Source organism: Terrapene carolina, unplaced genomic scaffold, assembly GCF_002925995.2.
Source record: "Terrapene carolina triunguis isolate 2854851 unplaced genomic scaffold, T_m_triunguis-2.0 Scaffold95, whole genome shotgun sequence".
In the NCBI taxonomy this organism is placed as follows: Eukaryota; Metazoa; Chordata; order Testudines; family Emydidae; genus Terrapene; species Terrapene triunguis.
This window is the reverse complement of record NW_020664446.1, coordinates 2,738,625-2,766,076: the sequence shown is the minus strand read 5'-3', so window position 1 is coordinate 2,766,076 and position 27,452 is coordinate 2,738,625. Positions and strand designations below refer to the sequence as shown.

At 42.2% G+C, this 27,452-nt stretch overlaps 1 protein-coding gene across 9 annotated transcripts in view; it reads left to right on the top strand.

Annotated features, from left to right (window-relative positions):
* Positions 1-27,452, top strand: part of BTRC (beta-transducin repeat containing E3 ubiquitin protein ligase) — a 158,898-nt gene that overhangs the window by 51,271 nt on the left and 80,175 nt on the right. For 7 of the 9 annotated variants that reach the window (XM_026650887.1, XM_026650881.1, XM_026650883.1 and 4 more), the window contains 2 exons: positions 13,603-13,680; positions 27,023-27,112. In XM_026650887.1, coding sequence (XP_026506672.1) covers positions 13,603-13,680; positions 27,023-27,112 — 168 coding nt within the window. The remainder of the gene's footprint in view (positions 1-13,602; positions 13,681-27,022; positions 27,113-27,452) is intronic. The other 2 variants (XM_026650888.1, XM_026650882.1) reach the window with 1 other exon arrangement.

The following is a 27,452-nucleotide window of genomic DNA, read 5'->3' as shown; positions in this document are numbered from 1 at the left end:
GGGTTTCTTTTAGCCCAGTCCATGAAAGGAGCCAATAAACATATGAACATGTCTGGTATCTCACAAGGGTGTGCTCTGCACTCCTATGACACTTTAGAAGTGATGAATGAAGTCCACAGTGACCCCGTGAAGTAGGCGATACATGTTTGTCCATGCCATACTCTCTCAATACCTTTCCTTGTCAAGTTTTAGAAAACCAACGCATCGATGTTTTGGATTGTTCATAATAAAAATCCTTGTGCTCAGCGAGCCCCTTCTTACAGCGTCTCCTGCTGGTGGAGCCTGGAATTGGAGATTTTTTTTTACAGAGTATGGGTCACCTTCATGTGGCATAGGAGTGAGCTCAGGGCTGCTTTAAGAAGCTGTAAGTGGGAATGAATCTATTCCATACAGGGTATAAAGTGCTTTTTTAAAACAATCTATTTCTAGAACCTAAATTGTCCTGGGACCAGCTCTTGATATAAAAATTCATAGAAACCTGTTTTTCAGAGTGCGGTAACTTCTTGCCATAGTGCTGTAGTGTTAGAATTCACATTGGCCAGGTTGTTCTGTAAATTAAACACTGACAGCTCCCCTCAGGGGAACAGCCAATGTATTTATGATGATGTGCTGATTACACAAAATACACTGCAAGCAGAAAACAGCTGCAGAGAACAAACCTCTTAAAAGAATACAATTACAAATAGCACCCTCAGTATTTCTAGTGGTGAGAGTAAAATACAGCATGCTAATGGAGGTTTTCTAGTCTGCTTCAAAAGAAGAAAAGGGCTACACGAAGGAAAGAAGCTAAAGTCTAGTTGGATGCACTTGCAGTGCCAATATAGAATGGTATATAATCCTGTTCCTGAAAGTGAGGGTCAAGAAAATACCTCAGGGCCTTGTCTACTGCAGACCTCTCTTCTTAAAATGTCTTTCTATTGTAGCTCCACCAGCATTGGCAACAGCGGGCGCACTAGTGTAGGCCAGGTGCCAGCATTTTAACCACCACCACAACCCTGTTCCGAATGGATCTAAGCAATATGGTGGTTAAAATGCCAGCAGATGGTCCACACTAGCACTCTGACCATGGCTAACAGCAGAAGAGCTGGGACTGGGGGGAAACTTCATGGGGGAAAAAAAGTCTTAGTTCAAAAATAACTGACCCTGATTTTAGGGCTAATTGTATTTTATATATTTTGGGAGAGTCAGTGGGAATGAAAGGGATGTGTTCTCTTCTGTCTCTACATGGCATGGTTTAAATTGTTCTGTTCTAGATGGCTGTGGGGTTTGCGTTTTATTTTTTCACCACCCAGAGATGTGGTAGGCACCCCGCTGTAGGCAAGGCCCTGGGCCCGAGAGCTTACCATCCAATTTAGATAAGACAGAATCAAGGCTGCAACAAAACAATGCGGGGAGGATGGTAGAGGAAGAACTTGGCATTTTTCTGCTTAGAAAGCTGCTAGGAATTAGAAGAGGTTACTCTGAAGAGCCTGTGGTGCGTGGACAGAGTTGTGTAGGGGGAACAAAGGATGGGGATAGCGGGGGTGCTGTGTCAGTACCTATGTGCAATAGAGAAGTTGTGGAAGGACTGATGCAGCCAGATTGGATCAAGGTTTGTCCAAGTTAGCCGAACATGGCTGTAGAATATATTTAGGACGTGCATCTATGAAACATGTTTCCAAATACCAGGCACGCGGTCTTCTGTTTACAGCCCTAGAAAACGTGTTGAACTTTCAGTGTATAAATCTGTTTTTACATTAGCTAAGGAAAGTGATGAGGAGCACTTCAGTTCACTTGCCTAAAACAAAGAATCAGTTCTTCCATCTGCAGATCCCCAGCATGTACTAATCAACTCTTATACATCTGTCCATCTCTTTTAACTCAGTTTTGAGCCTCCCTGCATTGTGCTGCTCTGCTGACATCTATCCCATGTGGCAAAAAGGAGTTTTGTATAATCACCCCACTTTAATCAATAGAATAATTGATAAACCAGATAAGATTTAAACTGATTACCTCCCGAGTAGAACTCCCCAGGGGCCTTGGACTCTCTTAATTTTGACATGTGTGTTGTGTACCCTGCGGATGAAGTGCAGTTTGAATTATCTGTTTTTATTTGCTTAATGATGGGGAGGGTGTTAAAGTCAAATGTTTAATTAACCCAGCAATGGGCTGCGCTGTCACTTACACACACATCCAGCTGATTGAGATATCTCACCAAGAATACTGAATAGGAATGATAATGTGGCACTGAGACGGAAGATTGCTTTTTCAATCCATTTGCTGGGTCACTGCTTTGAATGTCTTATTGGATGAAAGGCATTCAGCCTGGGAAAAAAAAAAAACAGCATTTAAGTACATTTTGTTTCCTGGCCCCCTCCCCACCAAGAAGTTAACTAAAACAGATATGTTGTAGGTTTAATAAGCCATTCATGTCCTAGCAAAAGGCTGTGAATAGTGGATCTCAATAGCCAGTGGCCTAGAGCTGTATAATTTCCTTTAGAAACTAGCCCCAAGGTATCTGAATATGAGCTATTACATACACACGCCCTTACCCTTCATTCTTTGGTTGCTCTATTACTCACCTCATTTTATAGTCACTGCAGCAGTGGCAACTCTTCGTCCCCAGTCAGGGAAGCGAGATGTGCAATTGCATCTTTGAACGCCCCCTCAAGAGAGTGCTGTTTCAATGTTGGATTTTTTTATGGCAGAACCCAGTAGCAGGGTTTTTAATTTAAAAGTGTTCTGTAGGGGTGTTTCATTATTTCGTGCATATTTTGTTACGTCAAAGCATCAGAATAGCCCATGGGCTTTGCTCCTTGTGTTGCAGCCATTGTTCCAGCACAATAATATTGGCTAGCCAGACATTATACAGCCGATCTCTAGTCCTGCACCCTCATTTTCCATTGTTTCATTAGAAGGGGTACATTAGTTGTTTGATGTTGCTCAGAAGACTGAGGCACATTTAGACACCTGCATCTTTACAATGAGTTTGTCGTTGGTAGTGTGTAGAAATGAATACATAATAATGTACTAGAAGTTAGCTAAGTTTGACCCATACTCCAAGGTTGGATGGGCCTCTTATGTCCATCTTAGCAAATATAACTTCGTTACTCTTGGTTATTACTGGGAAGGAAGTACATTTAGAGTAGAGAACCACTTTTATTTAATCAAATATTTCCAGGAAGGAATGTGGTCTAATGGTTAGAGCAGTGCCTGGGAGTCAGGTGTTTGGGGCTTTGTACCTTTCCCACCACTAGCTTGCACTGCAGCCTTGGGCAAGTCACTTCTCTGTTTCAGGGGACAACATGAATGAAGGTGTGAAGTTGAGCATCCGGGGAGAAAATCAGAGCAGAGACTAAAAGAAGGGGTAAGATTACTGAGGGGTGTATGGTGAGGATGATGAGCTTTTGAAGCTCATGGTTTTGGATTTAAGAAGCCAGCCAAAGGGTTTGAGGAGAAGAGATGATGACTAGTAGCAGCATTTTTGTCTCTATTTTTGGGAGAACTGGGAGTGGGGAGACTAAAATCAAAATAAAAAAGGCCGGAGACAATCATGGTGTGACAGGACTTTTAGTATTGGGACAAGTGAGGCTCTATTTTTCCTTGCTGAGGGGTTTTGCTGTAAGAAGTTAGTGCTGGTCTACATTAGAAAAATAGATCAACCTAGTTACATCACTCAGGGGTGTGAAAAATCCACACCTCTGAGCAATGTCCTTAAGCCGATCTAAGTCCCCATTTAGACAGCACTAGGTGAACGGAAACTACCGCCTCTCATGGAGGTGGATTTCCTACAGCGATGAGAGAACCCCTCCTATTGCTGTAGTAAAAGTCTACCTGAAGCACTGCTGTGGTGTTTTAAGTGTAGAGTTGTTGTAGTGTAGAGTTACTGTAGTGTTTTAAGTGTAGACATATCCTTAGAAAGTAGTGCTTCAGCAAAGGACTCAGACTCTACTGTGAAACTAGCCAACCTTACAGTCCATTTATCAAAGCACTTGCAGTTCCCATGCAGATGAAGCCATAATAAATATTGAGCAAAGAAAGTTAACCTGTGTCTAGAGAATTTTAATAAATAAAAAGTTCAAAAAAAAAACCCCTCTCCCCAGACCTGTTGGCTCTTGCTAACTCTTGTTAGTACTAGAAATATGTTTTTGACACCTCTTTGGGATGTTAGCTTGTGTGCACAATCTTTAATGTCTGACTGTGATATTTTTCCCCCCGTGTGGGGAAAATCAAGAAAGCAGCTGGTTCAAGAATAGATAAGCACTAGTAAAAGCTTTGATTCATATTTAAAAAAAAAACCAACAGAATGAAAGTGACTGATCCTAAAATTTGGTGTTTTCACATGCTGAAATTCAGTGTTAAAAATGCATTTTTGTGTTCATCAAATGAAGGAATGCAGTAAAGCAAACCAGTGAGGAACAGAGCCAAATCATTTGATTCCCCCTTCCCTTTTGAAGTGCTTCTGTTTCTTGATAAATCTGCCTCCATGAATTGTGCGTGGCAATATTTTCCAATCTTAAAGACAGATTAACTAAAGCTGAAATCGATGGTGGGACATATTAACAGAAATTTGAAAGATCAGAGAAATCGTTAAGCTTGTCCTAGGGAGTGGGGACAAAGCTGGCTTGTTGGGGGAGGGAAGGGGAGGCCAGTGCACAGAATAAGACATTGGAGTGAGACTGACCAAAGCAGAGGATGACTGCATAGTACAAAAATACCCTCAAGGCCAGTCCTTGATAAGTTCACTTGTCTGGTCTTCAGAAGTTTACCCTATGTTATTGCTAGCATGAATTGAATCAGCATTACACACGTAGGTACATGTGCCCTTTGGAAAAATGGGTTGTTGGATCCTAAAAAGATGTAGATTGTCTTGATGTACCATAGAAAACTTGAAATACAAAATGCAAACTGTAAATACCACACTTACACCTGCCAAGGTACTAATTGATTTTATCATTCAGGAAAGAGATTCTAAAGCAGACCCTGGCTGAGCAGGGGGTGTCAACATGAACCCTTAAGGTTTCTTTTGCTCTAACCTTGTTATGAAGAATGGGGAAGTAGCGCTGCCTAATGCAGATGTCTGGGAGTTACAAAAATAACCAGATGTCCTGATTAGCAGAAGCAAATGTTCTTTCCTTAATCCACGTAAAATTATATTCAAAGGCTGTCCGGATGTAATGCTTGTGTAAATAAGGCACCAACAAAAATTGGAATATAAAGGGCCTTCGGCCAATTGGCTTGAAGGCTTGAATATTAAAAACAAATTTGCCACTGTTGACTCTCTTAAATTCATACAACAGAAATGTGAAGCTGCTTCCCAGGGAACATGGAAAGAGTGTTCTCATTAGCCATATTTTTACTCTCTGTTTTGAGAAATTTATGGTTAAGCGAAGCTAGCTATTTAAATTCCCATGAATAGTGTGTTCCCACCACCTGGATCCCTGTTTATGTTAAAACAAACTTAATATTGTTGAAACTATTTCATTGTTTCATAATATCTTTGATAAATATTTGCACTGGCTTTTAAAGATCTATGTGTTGCATCAAATTCTCTATTCTGCTGGTAGTTTTAAGACATCCCACAACTTTACCTTCATCTTTCTAATAAATTTATAACTCATTTAATTAAAAGAATAACTTGGTCTGAAAATTCTCCTTAATTTCTCGAAGTTTTGATATGCCATGTTGCTGTGGGAAGACATTCATTCTAATCTGGCATTTATTGGGTTGAATACAAGGCAAGGAAAACATATATAAAGTCTACTTCTGGGTATTTGGGGGTAGAATTGTATCAAATTTTTTTGGTAATTTTGTATATGGAATGTATTATAAGTGCAGGCTGAACTCTATTTATACTTTCCTACCTTTAATTGGGTGGGAGGAATAGCTCAGTGGTTTGAGCATTGGCCTGCTAAACCCAGGGTTGTGAGTTCAGTCCTTGAGGGGGGGCCATTTAGGGATCTGGGGCAAAAATCTGTCAGGGACGGTACTTGGTCCTGCTGTGAAGGCAGGGGACTGGACTCGATGACCTTTCAAGGTCCCTTCTAGTTCTATGAGATCGATATTAAAAATTGCTAAATTGCTCAAACCTTTGATGGAAAAATTGTTTGTATTATGATAGCATCTAAGGGACCCTTCCCAGTCATGGATCAGGGCCCTGTTGTCCTAGGTGCTGTACAGATACACAAACTGTCCTTGTCCTGAACAGTCTAAGAAATCAAACACCTGACTCTGAGCCAGCTTAACTTGTGTCTTTCTCTCTGACATTAATGGTTGCAAAAGAGGGGAATGAAAGCATCAATTTGCCCCCCTCATCCCACTTCTCCTCCCTATATCTCCTTCCTTCTAATAATTAAACATAAACCCCTTGCAAAAATACCACTTAACTTTAAACTTTCAAGAGCAAGGAAACGTAATTCAGTCATTCCATGCTTAAGTCACCCCCTTGTGCCTACATACTGCAATTTACAGTGTCTTCAAAGAGGATCTCGTAGCAATGAATGTTCAGAGCTGCATATGCCAAAGATGGTTGAGGTATAATCCGTACCTCTGCATTTTCACTGTTGTAGATCTCCCTGTGTGTTGCAGTTGTTTGTTTTATTTACTGAGCATGTAGAGGGTATGACTTTTAAACTTGCCCTTTTCATACTTGTTTTCCTCACGGTAACTTAGTTCACTTTAAGGACTTGCTTTACATGGGGTAGTAACTAGTCAAATAAGCGTGAATCTGAGCATGTTGTGCCACTCAGGAATAGCTCTAAATGTGTTAAACGGTGTTCAGGCTATAATTTTAAAACTAAAATATTGCTTGCAGTCTGAGGATGGCTGTGCCAGGTTTCATCCTAGCACTGTTTGAAATGGCTGAGATGTTTATAAATTGACACACAGCATTTATAAAATCAGGATGCTGACAGTCCCTTAACAATAACAATGCTCTTGGACTCATCTATCACTTACAAAGGTTATTGGAAAGGGAATGTAGGGCCTTTGCTATCACTTATTCCTCTTCCTCCCTCTTTTTAAATCCATATTCTGGCTGGCAGAGGCACAAAATATTTCAGGCCAGTTTTTCCATCTCTTCCATCACTTCATCTATTCCCACAGGCTGATGCAAACTAGGAAAAATCCTATTTTCTGCCATCGTGGGACAACCAAAAATCCAGATTGAACAAGTGAAACTTCCTGTCTGCCAGGCGAGCTGCTGGCCTGAATTTGAACAGAAAACAATATGCACTGACTGGCAAATATAACCTGGAGCTGGGTGGGAAAATGGGTCATCTTCTTCATTTTCCTTGTAAATTACACCAATCAGCAGACAGAATGCTGATGTATTCACCTTGTTAAAGTGGTCCCTCTTGATTAACCCAAGTGCAGTGTCCGGTGATTGGATAAGAGTACCCATGGCTAAGTATGCACATTCCCCAACGTGCTTTAGTGGGACTCAACTACTGTTTGATGACCTTTATAAGGAACCAGACACACGAGGTCAGCTTTCACTTTCAGAAGGAGCTAGAATTTACCAAAGAGCCACAGTAATACGTCATCAGCCCCCCATAAGCTTCCCCACCCCCTCGCTTCCAACGCCTCCCACCCACTGGCAGCCCCGCCGATCAGCGCCTTCTTCCCCCCCCTCCTCGCACCTCCCGATCAGCTGTTTCGTGGCGAGCAGGAGGCTCTGGGGGGGAGGGGGAGGAGCGAGGGCATGGCAGGCTCAGGGGAGGGTATGAGAAGGGGTGGAGTGGGGGCCGGGCCTGTGGCAGAGCCAGGGGTCGAGCAGTGAGCACTCCCCGGCACACTGGAAAGTTGACACCTGTAGCGTTAGCCCCGGACTCGGTGCCTTTACAAGGAGCCACATATTAACTTCTGAAGAGCCACATGTGGCTCCTGAGCCACAGGTTGGCCACCCCTGTCCTAAGGGGAGGGAAGGCCAGGGGGGCTTTGCGCGCTGCCCCTGCCAGGAGTGTTCAGGCAGCCCCTGAGCCAGCCACGCCGGCTGCTTCAAAAGTCACAGAAAGTCACGGAATCCGTTACTTCCGTGACACACGCAGCTTTACCTACGAGTTCAAAGTGGAGGATCCTCTGAGGAGCTTGTTCTGGAGGGAGGGAAAATAAAACATCTCACTGCTTAATGTTAAAAATGTATAAAGATGGCTACAAAAATATCTGGACAGCTAAATTTGACATCCAGGTTGTTCTTGGACTAGCAACTAATCTCATCTCAGGTTGGACACGGTGCTTCCATTCTTTACTAATGGAACGGATGTGCCCAAGAAGACTCAGGCCTTGTCTACACTGCCGCTTTAGTCGACGTAAGTTATGTTATTCAGAAGTGTAAAAAGCCATCCCACTGAGCGACGTAACTTACATTGACTTAACGCGGTGTATAGCTCCCACCTCTCGTTGAGGTGGGTTAATTATGTCGACAGAAGAGCGCTCTCCCATCAACTTATCACACTTTCACCAGACCCGCTAAATCGATGCTGCTGCACCGATCGCAATGGCACCGATTTAGCGCAGTAGTAAAGACAAGACAAGCCCTCACTCCCTTGCAATGGATATGCTTATGTCATTAACAACCCACCCAGCTTTAGCTTTGCATTTCAACAAATATGTGTACACTCACATTGGCTAGAACAAGTGTTAATTGATTGGAAGGGATCTATTTGTCTGAGAGCTCTATTAAAATATAGACTGGCACATAACAATGCATTTATAATATTTTTTGCAGAGCAAGCAAGTGCTTTCTGTATTGGATGCAGATATTAAAGCAATAGTTTGTTTTAAGGGCCAGTGCTGCACAAATTCTGGCCTTTGGGATAATGACAAGTGTTTTGCCTGCATAAACAATACATTTTCCCCCCCTGAGGTCCACGCACACCTAGTTTCCCTCAAGCACATCATCTCTGTCAGGTTAATCAATAGGCACCGTATGGCAGAGGGTCAGTAATCAGTGTCATCGTGCCTTTAAATCGTGTTGAAAATTTGCTTAAAGCCTGGGCCAATTAACATCGAGATGATGAATGGTTGGGTAGATGGGAAGAGCCTGGCGCTCAGGGGCTTGTGAGAAGTAGATGCTCAGCTGTTGAGCAGCAGACACCAGCGAATAAAATCAGCCATTCATGTTAGCTCAGTCCACCCACTCTTAATGATAATGTCAATCTAGCAAAATATATACACATTGGAGTTGTCATGAGTTCATAAATCAAAGGAGTTTGTCAAAGGCATTCAGATTAACGAGGCAGCAGCAATAACAAGTCAAATTTGCATAGAGAATTGCCCGAATCTCAGTAAATTATGATCCTGTTTTTCATTTGATTATTTGCTAATGTCTCAAGAGGGAGAATGATTACATTAGCATGCAAAATCTACTCCAGAAGTAGAAATCTGAGGTATAGCAGACCAGCACACGATGACAATTAATCAGTTTCTGCATACTAGCATAAACGTGCAAGGCCCAGAAATGAACTCCTTTTTTTTTATTATTATTTCTCCTTGCTACTGATCCAAATGGTTCAGCTTGACAGAGACTTTATATTGCTTTAACAGTGTTCTGAATTGTGCCTGCAGGCAAGACATAGTTATGCAGCTATAACCAACCTATCCATCTGCCAACCAGATTGGAATTCTCCTATCCAAGGCTTCCATTAACCCCCACTGACAGCTCCAAACAGGATTAAGAATTTGAAAGCATAAAAAATAGTTGTGCTCTTTACATAGACACACAGTTCTCCCCCAGCCCCACCTCCCCACATGTGGAAGAAGACTGCATTTGTACTGTTTTATAATTAGCGTTGGGCAACACACCATCAAAAGAACTGCCCAGTTGGCAGGTTCCTGATTTCCACCATGAGGATTAAGGCAGTACTAAAGGTAGCCCTGTGCAGTTGGTAGCCCGAGTGCATTCATCCGTCTATTACAGCTGAATCCCAGTATTGCTTTCATGGGTTATATACAGAAAATACTGCATGTCATCACACGTCAGACACTTTAGCCTACGGACTGTGTGCCGTATAACACAGGGCGTGTTTGAGATAGTGTGGACTTCATGTGGAGAGTCAAATAATGAAACAAGTTTGTGGTGGTTATTGGGATGATAACATGCTGTGGAATTATATCCTGTTAGTTACAGGCTGAAGTCTTAAATCTAAATTGTATTTGGAAAGGGTCTCTTGTAATAGACAGTTACCATTTTAGGGCAGATAAACTATGAAAGGCAAATACCCTTCATGTGGGCCTCAGAGGAGAAGGCTAGAGGGGAGGACTAACGACTAAAGCAGAGGTTTGGGAATCAGGATTCCCAGTTTCTATTCCCAGCATTGCCACTGACATTCTGTGTGACCTTGTGTAAAACCTGTGGTCTCTATCTTCTCGATCTGGGTAAATAGAGGTGATAATCTCAGGGGTGGGGGGGATGGGAAACTTAACCACTTAATGCTTTGTGGGACTTGCACAATGAACGATGCAAAAACGCAAGCTAGTCCTACTTTGTAGAAGATGCTCCATGCATTCCAGCACAAGCATTCTCTTGCCCTATCTGGTTTTGGTAAGGATGGTAGCCAAGAAAGGCACTGACACTTAGAGGAAATGGGATTTCAGAATTTGCCCCAATTCAAGAAGTTGTTTGGGTTTTCAGCCGTGACCTACCTTTCGGTTTGCTGATTCTGTCCCCACCCCTTCGCCCTAGCAGATTCCATCTTGTCTTTGCTACACATCAGTTGCAGTTCCTGCAAACCTTTGACATTTCTGATGCATGCACCATCTTAATATATGAGCATCAAATGCCACATTCTAGAGCTATGATTGCAAAACACCTTTTTGATAGCCTTTTGTCATCCTCCCTCATGGCTGGAAGCATCACTCATCATGCTGTAGCAAACTTAAAATTCTGGTCCTCAAACAGGGGAGCAGACTTCCCTTGCATTGTTCAGCAATGAGACACACGTACAGATGTAGTTTTCTTGTCACTGGTATATTAGTCTAACTTTACCACTGGAAAGCTGAATGGTGACTAATACTGGGCATTGGTCTATCAAGTGGAATTCACTTGAATGCAGGTATGACTATTTCTGAACTATTTGGAGGCTTGTAGTACACCTGGAATGGTGATTTTTCCTATTCCTGAGAAATAAGCGGGAGTTGGAAACATCTGTGCTTTGTTTCTTAAGTGTAATGCTTTCCAGTCATTCTGTCTTCACCAAGCGTAACTTACTTGCCGACAAAAGTGCATGAGCAGCGCTCCTCTTTAATAGTCTGCTATTGGAGCTGCTGTGTGGGTACTGTAGAATGGTGAGACGCCAAGCTGTGAACCACCATATGCACTTGGCAGTCTTTGTCTGGTCTTTGTTCAGCCAACCTCGTAGCCTTGCCACCTATAAAGATAATGAATGCAAAAAGGTCTTCTGCTCGCTTTTAAAATTAGATCTTTAGTTTAAAGAAAAAGAAACTGGAAAACTTGTGACACGTTGTGATAACAAGAAATTTCAGACTAAAGGCTGTTTTTTCACCTCCGCATTGAATTGCCTGGCTTTTGACATTGTTTTAACCTCAATGACATTGAAAGGCAGTTTGAGAGGCATGGGGAAGATGAGATTTCACTTTTAATAACCATTTTCTAAAACATACAACTTGAGGAAAAATAGGATTTTTGAAGCTATTGTGGGAAGGGGGATTGAATATTCAAAATGCATCTTTAAAATAGATAAGAAAACCAGTTCCTGGAATTACTTCAAAATCCTGTATCTCTAGCAATTAATCTGTTTTCAGAAGTACCAAAATTGAAATCCCTACTTGCGTTATTAAACTGTGCAGATGAGTACAGAGCAGTTTGTGCAAAGATGCATCTTAATTTCCTTTTCACATTTGTACAGGTTTAACCTGGGCATTCACAGCCCTCTCTAAACCAGACTTAACAAATAACTGTCTCCTAGCTGAGGCCCTGTGTGAAAACTTCTCAAAGATTTGGGTTGTTTTACTGAGTGATCAGGCCTGTTTAGGATTGTAAAGCTCAGTAGTTTGTCTGCAGATCTTGATTTACTCCGGATCCTCAGGACCAGTTTACCTTGAGGTTTTTTTCCTTCTCTTCCATCTGTCAGCAAACTTTGCTCATGTCCTTGCCGTCTTCCCGCTCTCTTCTCCTTCAATGAAACTAGAAGCTGTAACCTACCTAGACCCTTGCTGATCACACAGCACCTGCTGCAGGCACCCAAACACACTGCTCCACTGATGGCTTCCTGCAATCTGCTTCCTCTCTACAGTCCCCACTCGACCACACTGCTTGTGGTGTACCAGCTCTTCCTTGACTGACAGATGCTCCAGCCAGTGACTGAAATTTGGGGTTGGGAGCTAGCTCTAAGGGGGATCTGGATATGTTAGGAGCACTGATGGGTGAGGAGGATTCTGGGAGGTGATGATCATAAAGGGGATGCAACTTCCACCTTAAAATCCTATCCTGATCCCATCTGCTATAGCCAGAAACTCTTCCTGTTACTGGCCTAGCTCTCCCTAGTAAAACTTTCCCTTATGCCTTTATAAACTGACTAGTCTCCGAGGTATTGAATGCAGGGGTTTGTGACCTAAAGGCTATTACTACTGTGGTGTTCAACACTGACTTTAGATGTGTGTACAGAAGTCCTCCAAACAACACAGTCTATCCTTAGCCTATCAACATGGTTGTTGAAATTGTGATAGCAACCACTGTGTTTTAGTATTGCTTCCCTGGCCAATGTGGACAGGATGGTTTTTTTTTTTTTCCAGTTAATTGTTTGCTGAATGTGTCCCAAAGAAAGCCTCTGTCCTTAGATAAGCAATAGCACTGTTCCCAGACAAGGAATCCGTAGCTTAAACCATAGTGTGAAGAGGGCAGAGGTCTCCAGCCTAGTTTTCTGAGCCCATCATCAGCTGAGGAGCATTTCTGGAGCAGCCTCTTATGACTCGCCCTTCCTCCTCAACACCCTATAGTCCCAGATAGGTGGTGGTGGTAATAGTGCAGGATCCTAGTCGGCTTTTCTGGAGAGAGTGGGAGATAGAGCGCGCACACCAAAAAAAAAAAGACACTCAGAGGCATAGCAGGAATGGTGCTATCACTGATATAACGGAATGTGATGATCTGGTTCACCACAATTTAGAGGTGGGCCAGACAGATCTGAATGTTGGTAACTCACTAAACTCCTGTGCAATCAGCCAGTATTCCTGCTAATATGAAGATACTGGAATATAGGGGGACAGTTGAAATTTATTAGTTACGTTTACTCTTTATAAAATAGAATCTTTTGAAAACGAGTCACTGTAGGGAGTTCAGGGACATAAGCGGTGGTATATTAGATCAGGCCATCAAGTCACCTGCTCGGCATCCTACCTCCAACAGTGGTCAGTACTGGCAGTTTTAGAGGAAAGTCCTAAACAAACACAAACTTCTCCACTATACCTATCGAATGGTGCATTATTGATCAAGAATAAGAAAAATTCTGTCTTCGTCCTAACAAGCCAGTTGGCTTACACCCGAGGCTAGCTTTTTCATGTATGTATAAAATCTAGCTTGTGTAGCTTGCAAATATTCAGTTTCCTTTCCTCCCACAGAATAATATTGGGGATAAGAACTGAATTAAAGCTTGCTTTCTTTCACAGAATTCCTCAGAGCGAGAAGGCTGTAATAATGACGAGCCCCCTAGGAAGATCATCCCAGAGAAGAATTCACTTAGACAGGTATGCAACTGGTCTCTTAAAAATACAATAAAACTTCGTAACAGTTTGAATCTTAAAACACTTTGGGAAACTAGAGTCTGAGCTTAGGTTCCTGACTTTTTTCTGGAGCACTTGTCAAGCTCGAGCCTGAAAGTCCTTTCTCATTCTCCTGAGTGGGAGAAGGCAAGTAGCATTGTATGTGGGAAAATCAGACGTGTTGGGCTTTGGTGAATACGAACAGAGATATCCATTTCTGAGCAAGTATAGCCACATCAGCTGGGACTTTGTATCTGAGTTTTGCTTACTTGCTAATCATTGGGAAACTCTCCAGCCTTGGTCTGTAGTACTCCCTCTGTCTCATTTAGGCCTTTCTACAATACCTTGTATCCAAGAATCTCAAGGTGCTTTACAAAGAATTACCATACCTAGAAGGTAGGCTTTCTTAGAGCCATTGTCCAGACTGATAACCTAAAAGCAGAGCTGCTTTAATTTCCCTCGAAAAGTTTAAGATGAGTCCTTATAGATCTGCTCTGCCCCCGCAGCCCGCAAAAGTTTTAACATTTCTTCTGATCCCTTCTCTATATTAAAACAGATTCCTTACCATCTTAATTTAAATTAAGCTCTACGCAGCAGGGAGTGTATCTTCCTGTATGTATTGTACATCACTGAGCACCCTGGTGTTCAACAAATAAATGCGTCAATATCCTTTAAAGAGAGCAAATTTTTCCTCCCACCACCCCACCCAAAAAAGTTTACTTGCCTAGCACCATCAAAAGACCCATTTCAGCGGTTCCCCCATCCTGGCTGAGAAAGGAGGACATAAATTTGTAAACTGGCTATGTGCCCCTATGGTCAATTTTATAATATGTGTTAGGTTCTTTAATACAACAGTAGTAGGTACAGTATAGATACCTAGGCATCAATCCCTTCAATAATCCTGTCAAAGGAAAAATAAGATTTTATTGCAAAAGTACTTATTTTTTTCCCCACAGTTCAGGGGAAAAGAATGCTTGTCTTATAGCTCAAGATCCAGCCATGCAAAGTGTCAGTGATATAATCTGTGATGTACATGATGCACAGTCCTGCTGTGAGAAGCCTATGATCTAAAAGATAGAGATAATACAAGGTATAGTGGGATCCCCAGAAGGGATGTCCGATTACAATGTTGCGTGCCCCCTCCCCCAGCTTTCCTAACTTTCTCGTTCCCTAACCTGCTGCCCTTACATAATGTTAGGCAACATATTTTCTATGAGGGAGAGTCCACAGATCCTAGCAATTGATCTTCAGCCATCTTGCAGCTTTGGGGTCAGAGCCAGAACTGTCTGTCGTAGGCAGAGTTGTGGGACCCCACCAGAGAGCCTCCTGGTTTAGTTCTGCTTCTTCAGCTGAGCACGGGCTTTTCTAGGCCTTCCTGCTGCTTCCGCAAGGTGCATAAGCATGCTGAGCAAGCCCAGAAAGAAGAGAGAGGAAAAGATTCACTCATCTGGAAAACGTCCTACCATTAAATATGTTAATGGGGACCTCTGCATCTTCTGTATCCTGCTGACTCATTAGAAAAGGGGAAGAAGACTGCAGCCAAGCAATAAAGATTCCATGGCTTCCTACAAAGCATGTCACTCTCCTTGTGGTTCCTTGTCTTCTACATACAGCCAACGAGTCAGTGCATACAGCAGCAGAACATGGAACAATAGCATGGTGTGGGGTGGGAGGAATGCAATGATGATTTCTCTGCCTTGGCGTATGCCAAGAAATCGGCATGATTCCAACTCAGACCAATCCAGCATGAAAGCAAGATTAGCTGTAAGCTTCTCCAGTTAGCACAGAACTGTCTTCCCTCCTTATAAGACAAATGGGTCCTTGACTTTGTTGAGGAAGAATAGTTGTTAGAACTGATCAAGTATCTCAAACACACATTGATGGTTCTCCTAACCTCCAGCAACACCAACAGGAGCCAACATAAGAGCAACCATCAAGTACCTCCTGTAGATAAGGTCAGTAGAATGAGTCCCTCCATCAGAGAGAGGACTGGCTCTGACGCCATTGTTCTAGTTCCCAAACGGCTCAAGAAGGGATAAGGCTATTCAGAATCTAAAATTCCTGAAAAAATGCATCAGCAAACCAAAATTGCAAGTGGAGACATTGAAATCTACCTAGAAGGTTGTCTCCAAAGGGGGCTTCTTATCTTCTCTATCTCAAGGCACTCCAAAGGGGGCTTCTTATCTTCTCTATCTCAAGGCAGTGTGTCCACATATCCTAATATGATTATCCCATTGCAGAGCCCTTCACTTCACTTTTGGAAGCCAGCATTTCCAAACTTCTTCCTTCCTTCTTGGCCTGGTGGCAGCTTTTGCATGTGTTAGAAAAGTGCTGTAACGCCTTAGATGTGTGTAGGACTCTGTCATCCTGCAAGTTTGGGGAATTGAAATGCACTAATCTTTCTCTCCTGATAGAGAAGGGCAAGAAACTGTCAGAGGTTTCCAAATCTAGGTGCAGCATGTCAGAGGCATGCATAGCCATGTGTTTTATTCTGTCCTCCAGTATTAGGGCACACTGAATAAGGGGCAATGATGGTTTGGTTTGTGGGTGGAAACATCTTATGCCTTACACGAGGAGAGAAGCAAAGTAGCCAGTTGGTCTTTCATCCCCCTTCATCTTCGCAAAACACTACAGATTGGGTCTGTAAATTAGCTAAAGCAACGTTTAGCCAAAAGTATGGCATACAGTAGTAGTACCCCAGTGAAAAGAAATTAACTCTGTCATTATTGTTTGTATATAGTTTTATTTTTTTCTTTCCCTCCATGGAGACACTGCTGATAAAATTCCGTTGTTGTGATCTATGGACCTTCCTACATAGAAGACTAGGAAAAATTATCCAAGCTTGAGAATTTCGTGTCTTCTGATAGGAATATCCACAAATCCAACCCCCTCATGATGACTTAGTTTTAGATCAGGGGTAGGCAACCTATGGCACGCGTGCTGATTTTCAGTGGCACTCACACTGCCCAGGTCCTGGCCACGGGTCCGGGGTGGGCTCTACATTTTAATTTAATTTTAAATGAAGCTTCTTAAACATTTTAAAAACCTTATTTACTTTACATACAACTATAGTTTAGTTATATATTATAGACGTATAGAAAGAGACCTTCTAAAAACATTAAAATGTATTACTGGCACGCGAAACCTTAAATTAGAGTGAATAAATGAAGACTCGGCACACCACTTCTGAAAGATTGCCGACCCCTGTTTTAGATCATGGCTCAGATTCATTGGTCAGTTTCATTGGTGGTGTAGTCTTTATGTGCCCTGCAGTAGATAAGTTTAAGTGAGTTGCTCCATTGCTTTACACTTGACTGCTCTGATTTTTTGTTATACTGAAGCACAGCCTTTGCTTTGAAAGTTATCTCAGGCTGTCAGGCTCTTTTGGGGCTGGGGCCCTGTGATGGTCAGATTCATAGACTCCAAGGCCAAAAGAGACCCTTGTGATCACCTCGTCTGACACAGGCCAGAGAACTTCCCCAAAGTAATTCCTAGAGCAGGTCTTTTAGAAAAACATCCAATCTTGATTTTAAAATTGTCAGTGATAGAGAATCCACCATGACCCTTGGTAAATTGTTCCAATGGCTAACTACTCTCAGGGTATGTCTACAACACTACCTGCCAGATCGGCGGGCAGCGATCAATCCAGCGGGGATCGATTTATCACATCTAGTCTAGATGCGATAAATCAACCCCCAAGCGCTCTCCCTTCGACTCCTGTACTCCAGCGCCGCGAGAGGCACAGGCAGATTCGACGGGAGAGCGGCAGCAGTTGACTCACCACGGTAAGTAGCTGAAGTTGCATAACTTAGATCGATTCCCTCTCTTCCTCCCCCTCCCCGCCCCCCAAATGTAGACCAAGGTTCACTGTTAAATATTTACCCCTTATTTCCAGTCTGAATTTGTCTAGCTTCAACTTCCAGCCACTGGAACATATTAGACCTTTCTCTGCTAGATTGAAGAGCCCATTAGTAAATATTCGTTCCCCACCTAGGTACTTATAGACTGTGATCAAGTCACCCCATAACTTTCACTTTGTTAAAATAAATAGATTAAGCTCTGTGAGTATCTCAGGATAAGGCAGGTTTTCCAATCCTTTAATCATTCTTGTGGCTCTTCTCTGAACCCTCTCCAATTTATCAACTTCCTTCTTGAATTGTGGGCACCAGAACTGGACACACTAATCCAGCATTGGTCTGACCAGTGCCAAATATAGAGGTAAGAATAACCTCTCTACTCCTACTCAAGATTCCCTTGTTTATGCATCCCTGGATCGCATTAGCCATTTTGGCCACAGCATGGCACTGGCAGCTCATGTTCTCTAACTATCCACCGTGACACCTAAATCTTTTTCAGAGTCATTGTTTCCCAGAATAGTCCCCTGCCCTGTACGCTTGGCCTATATTCCTCATTCCTAGATGTATATATTGACATTTAACCATATTTAAACAAATATTGTTTGTGCCCAGTTTACCAAGCGATTCAGATCTCTTGGAATCCGTGACCTATCCTCTTCATTATTTATCACTCCCTGAAATTTTTTGTCACGTACAAACTTTATCAAGGATGATTTTGTGTTTTCTTCCAGGCCAGTCAGAAAAATGTTAAAGATCTTGTTCTGCTTCCAGAGCTGTACATAGGCTGAAGACCATTTGATTCAGCCCTGTGGACTTTCCTACTAGAAGAAATGACATTTTCTGGTTGACTGAAATGGACTTTGTGAGAAGTTAGGGAGTTGAATGAGTGTAGTTTGGACGCCTAACATACTGGGGCTGGGAGGGCTTTCCATCCATGGTGAGCAGCATGGAAGAAGGTCTGGGGATTAGAACAGGAGAGAAAACAATGTGGGGGATCAAAGCTATTGTTGGCAAGAACATTACAAAAAAAATGAGAGCTGTGCAGCGCTCTGAAGCAAGGATGTGAAGGTTCTATTTTTGACAGCTGTTTGATATGATCAGATAAAATGTTGAGCTGTAAAGTGAAAGTCAAGGTAGAAAAACAGCCCTCAGAAAAACAATGACAAGTGGCAAAAGTTTTTGGCAACTTTATTTACGCTAACAAACGAATTTTCACACTGCAAAGTTATAAATTAATTTTAATAGGCTGATCCAGATGGTCCATTTGGAAAATGGATAGCTTGATCTGTTGAAAATTAAACTAAATTTATCTCTCTCATACTTCAAACTGAAGCAAGCGTGAGAAGAGTGCCCATTAAGTCCAGCACATACAGATGGACCGGCAGGTCACACATGGGACTAATCTGATTCATTTTAAAAATAAATGCATGAGTTATTGAATCAAGTTCCTGTTTCAAGCCGTGTGCGTTTGTATGTGTGTGCGCATGCAGCCTTTTCAAAAAGACTCACAAATGCTTCAGTGCCTTTTTAACCTGTGTGTTTCCATTTTAATTCAACCTCCTTGCCAAAAAACATAATTAGTTTTCGGTGCCTATCATTTAGTGTTAGACCCAAATGCTAGATTGATTAGGTCAGGCATTTGTTATTTTAAGGGCTACATCTCCATTCTTCATTTGTGAAGAACATGAGCTCAATAGTCTTGGGGAGAGAACTGGCCTTTAGAAACTGTGAAGCTCTCTGGGGGCCCCTCAAGCCTTTTAGCTTCTGGGTGTTTTAAACAGAGCCATGAATGCAGATTTGTAAATTTATTGCAGTGCCATCTGGTTTTTTTGCAGGAACCATATTATTGTTGGCTTGTATCTGTCTATTGTGGTGGTCACTCCCCGGGAGCTTGCCCTCATAGTCCTAAGGAAAGTGATGAATAGTGGGGGTCAACATGAGTAGGTCACAGGGCAGCTGTCCAGGGCTGCCCTGAACTTGATTACCCCACTGTTCTTTAAAAAAGACAGGCACAATGCAGGTTGTTTTAAAAACCTCCCCTCCTTCTCTTGAATGGAGTAATAATGAAGTGCCTTTTGCTGCCATGATTCCTTCTGTGGGCGGGCTTGTGCAGGGAAAACTGTGTCAAAGGTGCCTTGTGGGGAAGTGCTGATGGCAGCGGGATTGCTGTCATGTATGTCGTGCTGCAAACCAGACTCCGGACTCCATCATCTTCCAGATGGAAGTCAAGAAGACCTTGCCTGCCCGCCTACTCCCCAAGTCCCTCTGCAGTTTCAAAAACTTTCCCCTTCGGCTTCGCAGCATAGAATATTACTGCAGTTCAGTCTCGTGGATTTGAGATGATTTTTTTTTTGTAAATGGGGGCAGCACCCCCTAAAGCATACTCTAGGCTATTCAGAAGGTAAAGCAGGAATGGTCCCCGACCTGAAGAGCTTGAAGTCGAAATGTAGACAAAGCACAACAAGGGAAGGCAAACAAAAGAAGAGCAAGGGAATGGGAAGACAGGGGATAGCTGCAATCGGACACCTTTGTTTTTACTCTGTGGCTTTCCTTTTTGGGACGTCTTGCCAAATGAATCTCTGATGTGCAGTGCTTAGTCCCTTGTCTCAGCTACTTACTGATTGTTATAAAGGGAAGCATACAGGTGCTACTGGTGATGCAGCGTCCTCTCTTAGGCTACGTCTTCACTACCTGCCGATCTGGCGGGTAGCAATCGATCTATCGGGGATCGACTTACCGCGTCTAGTGAAGACGCGATAAAATCGATCCCTGATGGCTCTACCGTCGACTCCGGAAATCCACCGCAGCAAGAGGCGGTAGCGGAGTCGACGGCGGCGCGGCAGCGGTCGACTTGCCGCCGTCCTCACAGCCAGGTAAGTCGACCTAAAATACGCCACTTCAGCTACGCTATTCACGTAGCTGAAGTTGCGTATCTTAGGTCGACCCCCCGCTGTAGTGTAGACCTAGCCTTAATCTAGACAAGCTATTTTGTAGTTCAAATTTTCCTTCTTCTAGAGAGTGGACGGGGCAGGGGGAGGAGTGATGTTAATTTTATAGTGTCATACTGAGTTCATCTCTCACTATTACGAATGTTAGGAAAAAGTCGCAGGGTGAAAAGCTTTGTCAAAGTAATAGAAATACTTCGTAGTCTATAAAAACTGCTTTCTTTCATCCTGTAACGGTGGCAAAACTAAAATGCCTTTCATTTGCATAAAGCATTATAAGGTGTTGGTGAAGACCATGTTTGTGCTGAAGTCCAAGTTAAAATGAAAAGGTTGCCTTGTGGCATCAAAGCCACTTGGTTCTTCCAACATTAGTGCTAATAGGAGCTGTCAGCCTTGCTGCATTTCTGCATTCCTCTGTAATTGAGTAAATTGCAAGTGTTGTCTACTCCCCCTGCCCTTTGTGTTTGTGTCCACTTACCATCCGAAGAACGTGGGCAGTGATAAATAAAGCACTGAACAGGGCTCGCTCAGCTCTTTGAAAGCAGCATGTTGCCAGCCCCCTAGTTATATTTCTTTAAGTGTTTACGTTTTTCTGTATTCTCTCTCTTGTATGGCTGGAACCCTGGGGATCCAAAGCCATGAGAGAGGCCAAGAAGCTAACAAAGTAGCTGTCCCCTTGTTAGCTTGTTCCTTTCTTCTTTAAAAAACAAGATGAAAACCATCTGGCTCAGGGCATTACATTTTCCTCCCCCATGCACCTCTATAGATGAAGAGTTTCACCTGCAGCGAGGGTTTACATTGATTAGGGAGGGAACAGTAATTCAAGCCTCCATCCACTTCAGTGATACTTTGCAGCCTTTAAAGGTGCTGACCCATTGAGTTAAACTGTCATGGGAGGATAAAAAAGGAGCTTCATCCCAGGAGGTAACAGCTGCCAGGTTTTCAACACCTTGCGCGCTGCTGGAGAAATGTCACAAATTGTCAATGGAAAGAAAAATCACTTGGCTGCCATCTTCTCTTAATGATGAGCCTGATCAAATGAAGGATTTAAACCTTTTAAGATCAGCAAGTAGTTGTCAGAATAATAAATAAATAAATCCAGAGGGATTTTGAACAATGGCACGGAAAAGCCCTACCCAGAGGGGCAGCAAACAAGTTAGAATAACCTGCTGCGGTTGGGATGGGCATATGGTTATCTTTGCACAGTTGGACAAGAGGGAATGAAAGTAGCAGCCGCACAGAAGTCCAACATTAGTTTGTCTATATTTAAAAAACAAAAATCCTGATTCATAAGCCAGTGAACTGAGAGAAGATGTACTGTATTTCTGCTCTTTTGAGGACAATTTGTTTTCAAACCGCTACCAGATGGCTAAATACCACGACATTTCTTTTCTTTGTCACAAGACATCCCGTTTTCCTGGCTCTTTGTTTTTGTTTTTGTTTAAATGCTTTTACTCCGTTGAATAGCCCTGTGGTGCTTGGACATTGTGACATACCCTTTTTTCCTACTTTGATAGATGAGGAAAACAGTATAAGATTTAATGAAGATTCTGAGAACAGGCAGGGTGGGGTTTATTTATTTATTTGCTGTTTGTTATGGGTTAGTCATTTTAATTGTAGTGAGTAATTAGAAGGTACATGCAGCCACAGGAGCTTTGTTATGGTAATTGCTCAAGAAAACCCATTCCCTGTCTACCCTGTGTTGAGACACTTCTTCCCTCTAGCGGCAATATTAAGGACTCTGGCTTTGCACTAGGCAAGGTGTAATTGCAATATGACAAACTACGCTTTAGGGACAGTCTTGCAAATGTTCTAGTTTTTTGTTTGGCTATCCTATATTTTGTCTTATGACTTCCCACAGAGACCCCCCTCCCCCAGCACAGTGGGCTTTTGATAGCAAAAATGTAGTCTTAAATGTGCTTTAAAAAAAAAAAAACCTCCACAATGGATTCTGGGTAATGTTTTGCAGCTTGACTTAATTTTAGTCTTCTGTTTCTTTAATTACCTATTTATAAAAATGCATTTAAATTTGTAGACATTATTTAATACTTTCAGGAGGAGCACCTCATTTGAAATAAATAAATAAATTTGCATTTATTTTAGATAGTCCATGTGAAAGACCTTAAGGATAATTAATGCAGGTCTCCGAAGACCCTGTAAGTGAGATGAAACTGATCTTTCCAAATCTTCTGGAGTGATTTGTTTATATAACTTCCCACTTCTGCTGAATCCTTCAGAGTCTAATAACTTTTTTTTAACTGTTTGGCAATTTGTGCTTAGCTACAAAAGCCCTTGTTTGAAAAAGAAGCAGTTTAATAATCTGCGCTCTGAAAATGACTCGGAGGAAGGCTCTGGGTTTTGTCTTTTTGGTGTGTTTTTATTAGTGTTCGCGTTCTCTGATCAATCATGTAATTATTAACGATTGAAAAAAATCTTATTGAACTTCTGAGTTGTAGTGTCTATTAAAAAGTGGAGTTTCATTCAGAGACTGGGGATTCTCTGGATAAATGGCCAAAGAAATGACTTTTCTACTGGTTGAGATCCTTATGAACACAATTCCACTTTGCGCTCAGTACTTCGATCTGGCATTCCTTGCTCATCCAAACCTCCATTGACATCTGCACTCCTTTACGCTGGGGTCATGCTCTCTTTTTAAAAAGCCAGAAGTCTCAGACCCAGTCACATAAGCATTAGAAAAATCTAATCTAAGATACTCATGGAGTGAGATTAGATATGTTTAGTGAACTATGGTCTAGCATCTGTGTGGCATTTTAAGCCCTTGGCTAAGAATGAATGCAGCACATTCCTGCTCCTGCCATGATTTGATGCTGCCATATATTTGTAGACTTTTTTTTCATTAGAGCTTGTTTTGCTATAGGGCTGCTTAACGTTCTTCTCGAACGGCTTTTGCAAGGTTAAAGGAATGCAGCTTGGTAACAAGTTTGTGTCATTTTAAATATATACCTCCTAGTAAATAAGGAGGAGTCTGGCAATCAATCCCTTTTAGTGTGTTATATGTTTCACCTGACAACTAAACCCTCTATTGATTAGCCATTACTTTGTTAGATAATCCCATGTCAGTGAAGCCACTGTAAAAATTAAACTCTTTAAAATGTTTTACCCTAGCAGCAGTGTGAAAATTGAAAACTTGTTCAGAATTACAGCCGGCTTTCACGAAGAGAGTAGCTTTCAGCAAGCTGGTTTATGTTTGCATGCTTTATATGCAATATAAAAACATATTAAAGCACTCCAACGCAAAGCTATATGCCTCTGGCATAGAACCAGGCTACCGTTTCCAAGTGCTCCCTATGCAAAGAAACCTCTTCTCATGACTCAAAGTGAGGGGAGACTTGAACAGGGTGGGTTCAAACTAGAAAAGGTTCTTACTAGGGTCCAATTTTAAAAGTGAGCTGAAAAGGTTTTTATCTTTCAAGACCCGGGTTCAGGGTTTTGTTTCTCCTGGAACAGTAGCTGATCGCCCAGGCACCTCAAACAGTGAAGAGAGCTGTAATACCAGAGTCCCTCAACTTCAGATGTCATAGAATCATAGAGAATCATAGAAGATTAGGGTTGGAAGAGACCTCAGGAGGTCATCTAGTCCAACTCTCTCTGCTCAAAGCAGGACGAACCCCAACTAAATCATCCCAGCCAGGGCTTTGTCAAGCCAGGTCTTAAAAACCTCTAAGGATGGAGATTCCACCACCTCCCTAGGTAACCCATTCCTAGGTCATCATGTGTTTCAGTTGAAACATAGAGCTCTGAACTTGGGCATGGGTAAATAAGTGAAGGGAGAATGAATGTCATTCAGTGTCATAAACTGTCAAAGTAAGTGCGTGCATTGCTAGTGATTCAGTGTCTTAAACTTTTTGTGTTGATTTAAAAGAATACATAGATCACTCTTAAAGTTTTAGCCTGAGACCTTGTTGAGCATGCTGCCGAGCATGTATATACCTTCTCCAGGGTGCAGTATGTTTATTCATTACACAAGTTGAATGCATTTCCACATCCTTAACAAAGAAGTTATATACTCACTCCTTGAAGTTTCATTTTCTTTCTCATCTTTTGTGGAAAGGTGAGGAATTATATGGCTGTGTCAAGGCTGTATCCCCACTTTGAACTTTAGGGTACAAATGTAGGGGCCTGCATGAGGACTCCTAAGCTTATTTACCAGCTTAGCTCTGGTCCGCTGCCACCATCTCAAGAATTCCCTCCCTGGGAAGCCTTGAGAAACCTTTCACCAATTCCCTGGTGAACACAGATCCAAACCCCCCTTGGATCTTAAAAGAAGGAGAAATCAATCTGGTTCTTAAAAAAAGAAGGCTTTTAATTAAAGAAAAAGGTAAAAATCATCTCTGTAAAATCAGTATGGAAAATAACTTTACAGGGTAATCAAACTTAAAGAGCTCAGAGGACCCCCCTCTGTCTTAGGTTCAAAGTACAGCAAACAAAGATAAACACTTTGGTAAAAGGTACATTTACAAGTTGAGAAAACAAAGTAAATCTAAGACGCCTTGCCTGGCTTTTTACTTACAAGTTTGAAATAGGAGAGACTTGTTTAGAAAGATGGGGAGAACCTGGATTGATGTCTGGTCCCTCTCAGTCCCAAGAGCGAACAACCCCCTAAACAAAGGACACAAAACAAAAGCCTTTCCCCCCACAAGATTTGAAAGTATCTTGTCCCCTTATTGGTCCTTAGGGTCAGGTGTCAGCCAGGTTACCCGAGCTTTTTAACCCTTTACAGGTAAAAGGATTTGGAGTCTCTGGCTAGGAGGGATTCCATAGCACTGTACACAGGAGAGCTGTCACCCTTCCCTTTATAGTTATGACAGGCTGTTTTATAATTTAGCACTTACATAGAGCTTTATGCTGTCAAGGTGCCGTGAAAATGGCCTGTGAGGTATGTAGTACTATCCCCATTTTATAGATGGGGAAGCTGAGATTCAGAGAAATTGGATGACTTGTCCAAGGCCACAGGGAGTCATTGGGACTAGAAACTCTTGAGTGTCCCTGTCCCTTGAATGTGAATAAAAATAATGGGAGTTGTGCAATGCTTTGGAATAAGTGTCTTTATTTATACACTGCCGTCCTCACTAATGGTTCTATGTGGTTATGATAGAGGTCACCCTTCCTGCTGAGCCAGTTCTAGTTTTTAGATTCTGCTCCATGGACTCAAAATGGAATGTTGCTGATTTTGTATTCAGACAATCAGTTCTTTCCCATCCCCATAGTTATTAATGTGGTTATTGGGTAGAATATTATTCTAAGGCTGACTTCTGAAAAGTAGGCTCGTTCAGCAGGCTTGGAAGAGAGATGATTGGACCAGGACTCAAGAGCTGGGTTCAAATCCTGGTTCTGCCACAGACTTCCTTTGGACCTGGGCAAATTACTTAATCTCTCTCTCTCTTAGTTCCCATCTGTAAATGGGAAATAATCCTTTTTTTTTTATTGTTGTCTATTTAGATTGGGTCAGGGACTGTCTTTTAATATGTACCCAGCACTTAATTTATGCAGTGCCTAGTAATACATTCTGTCATGTATTCCTATACATAATAATGGATTTGTAAATTGGGGGGAAATCAGAGTGAGGAGATGTAAGTATAAAACACTGCAAATGCAAGATGCAACAGAAAATAGTGAAAAACCAGGTGAGTAGAAAAAAAAAAAAAAGCTCAATCACGAACGATGGGGAAGCAACGCGTCTATATGTCTCTCTCTTTTTTCCCTCTCCCTCTCAGTCCAAGTTTTGGACTGAATTTAGTGAATGTTGATGCTTTTAAAATGAGGTTCAAATAACACTGGCTGGAGCAATGCATAGAGCAAGCAAGTGCTGTCCAAATTTCCTCATGACAGTTAGGTCAGTGCATCTAAATCATGATTTATAATGTGTTTATTCATCCTGATCTCTCTCCTGAGTGGGAAGTGCTAAACATGCCAAAGTGGTGGTTTTATGATGTGGGCAAATGTCTGCAAGGACTAGTCTGAGGCCATCAAATGCCTGTTTGCTTGTGACTTTGTCCCAGTTTGAATCTAGACACCCCACCCTATCTCCCCCACTGCTGAAAGACCTAGTGTGTTAGTCCACATAGCACGGAGCCATTTGGAAAGATTCGTGTTTTGTTTTGTTTTTCAATTTCTCCTTCTTGCTGAATTCTATCCATACGCTAACCTCAGCCACTCTCAACAGATATTGGTGTTATGACTTGTAAGGAGAGCGGGGTGAACCAGGCGATGCTGCATTCCTTTACTTTAAGCTTCTACTGTACTTAAAAAATAAAAATATATTCAGGCAGGATTGGGGGGGGGATGTTTTGTCCCCCCCACACACACATCCTGCATAGATTTATTTTATAGACTAGTTTGAGTGGGATTCGAAACTTCATTTCGCCCTGTTTTCCTCTTTATTTAGGAAAGAGAAGTGATTCCGAAATGTAGTAGAATGGCTTCACAGAGTATCTTGCACCAAATATCTGATGCCTTACAGCAAATTGCTTGCCTCTATTCAGAATTTTTTAAATCTTTCCACAGACCTACAACAGCTGTGCCAGACTGTGCTTAAACCAAGAAACAGTATGTCTAGCGAGCACTGCTATGAAGACTGAAAATTGTGTGGCCAAAGTAAGTATTGTTGTAGTTCTTTTATCTTTGTGTCAAGTTTGTGAGCAATACGTTTGTTTTTCAAAAACTAATTTTTAACATACTTTAAACAGAAACAAGTAGTTTGCTCAGGCCTTCTATCTTTCACAATCGTACTATAGGCTGACCAGGCAGTGTGCCGCATTCCCCAGACTGTGATAAATGGGGGTATGGGTCCCCAGCCACCCAGATCAACAGGCTGGATGTCCTGTGGAAGCAGTAACTGTTCCCATTGTGTCGTTGTCTCCAGTACCCTCTGCTGGTCAATACCCAGAGTTACATGAACATATGTTGGATGGAGGCTCTTCGCAACATGGGGCCT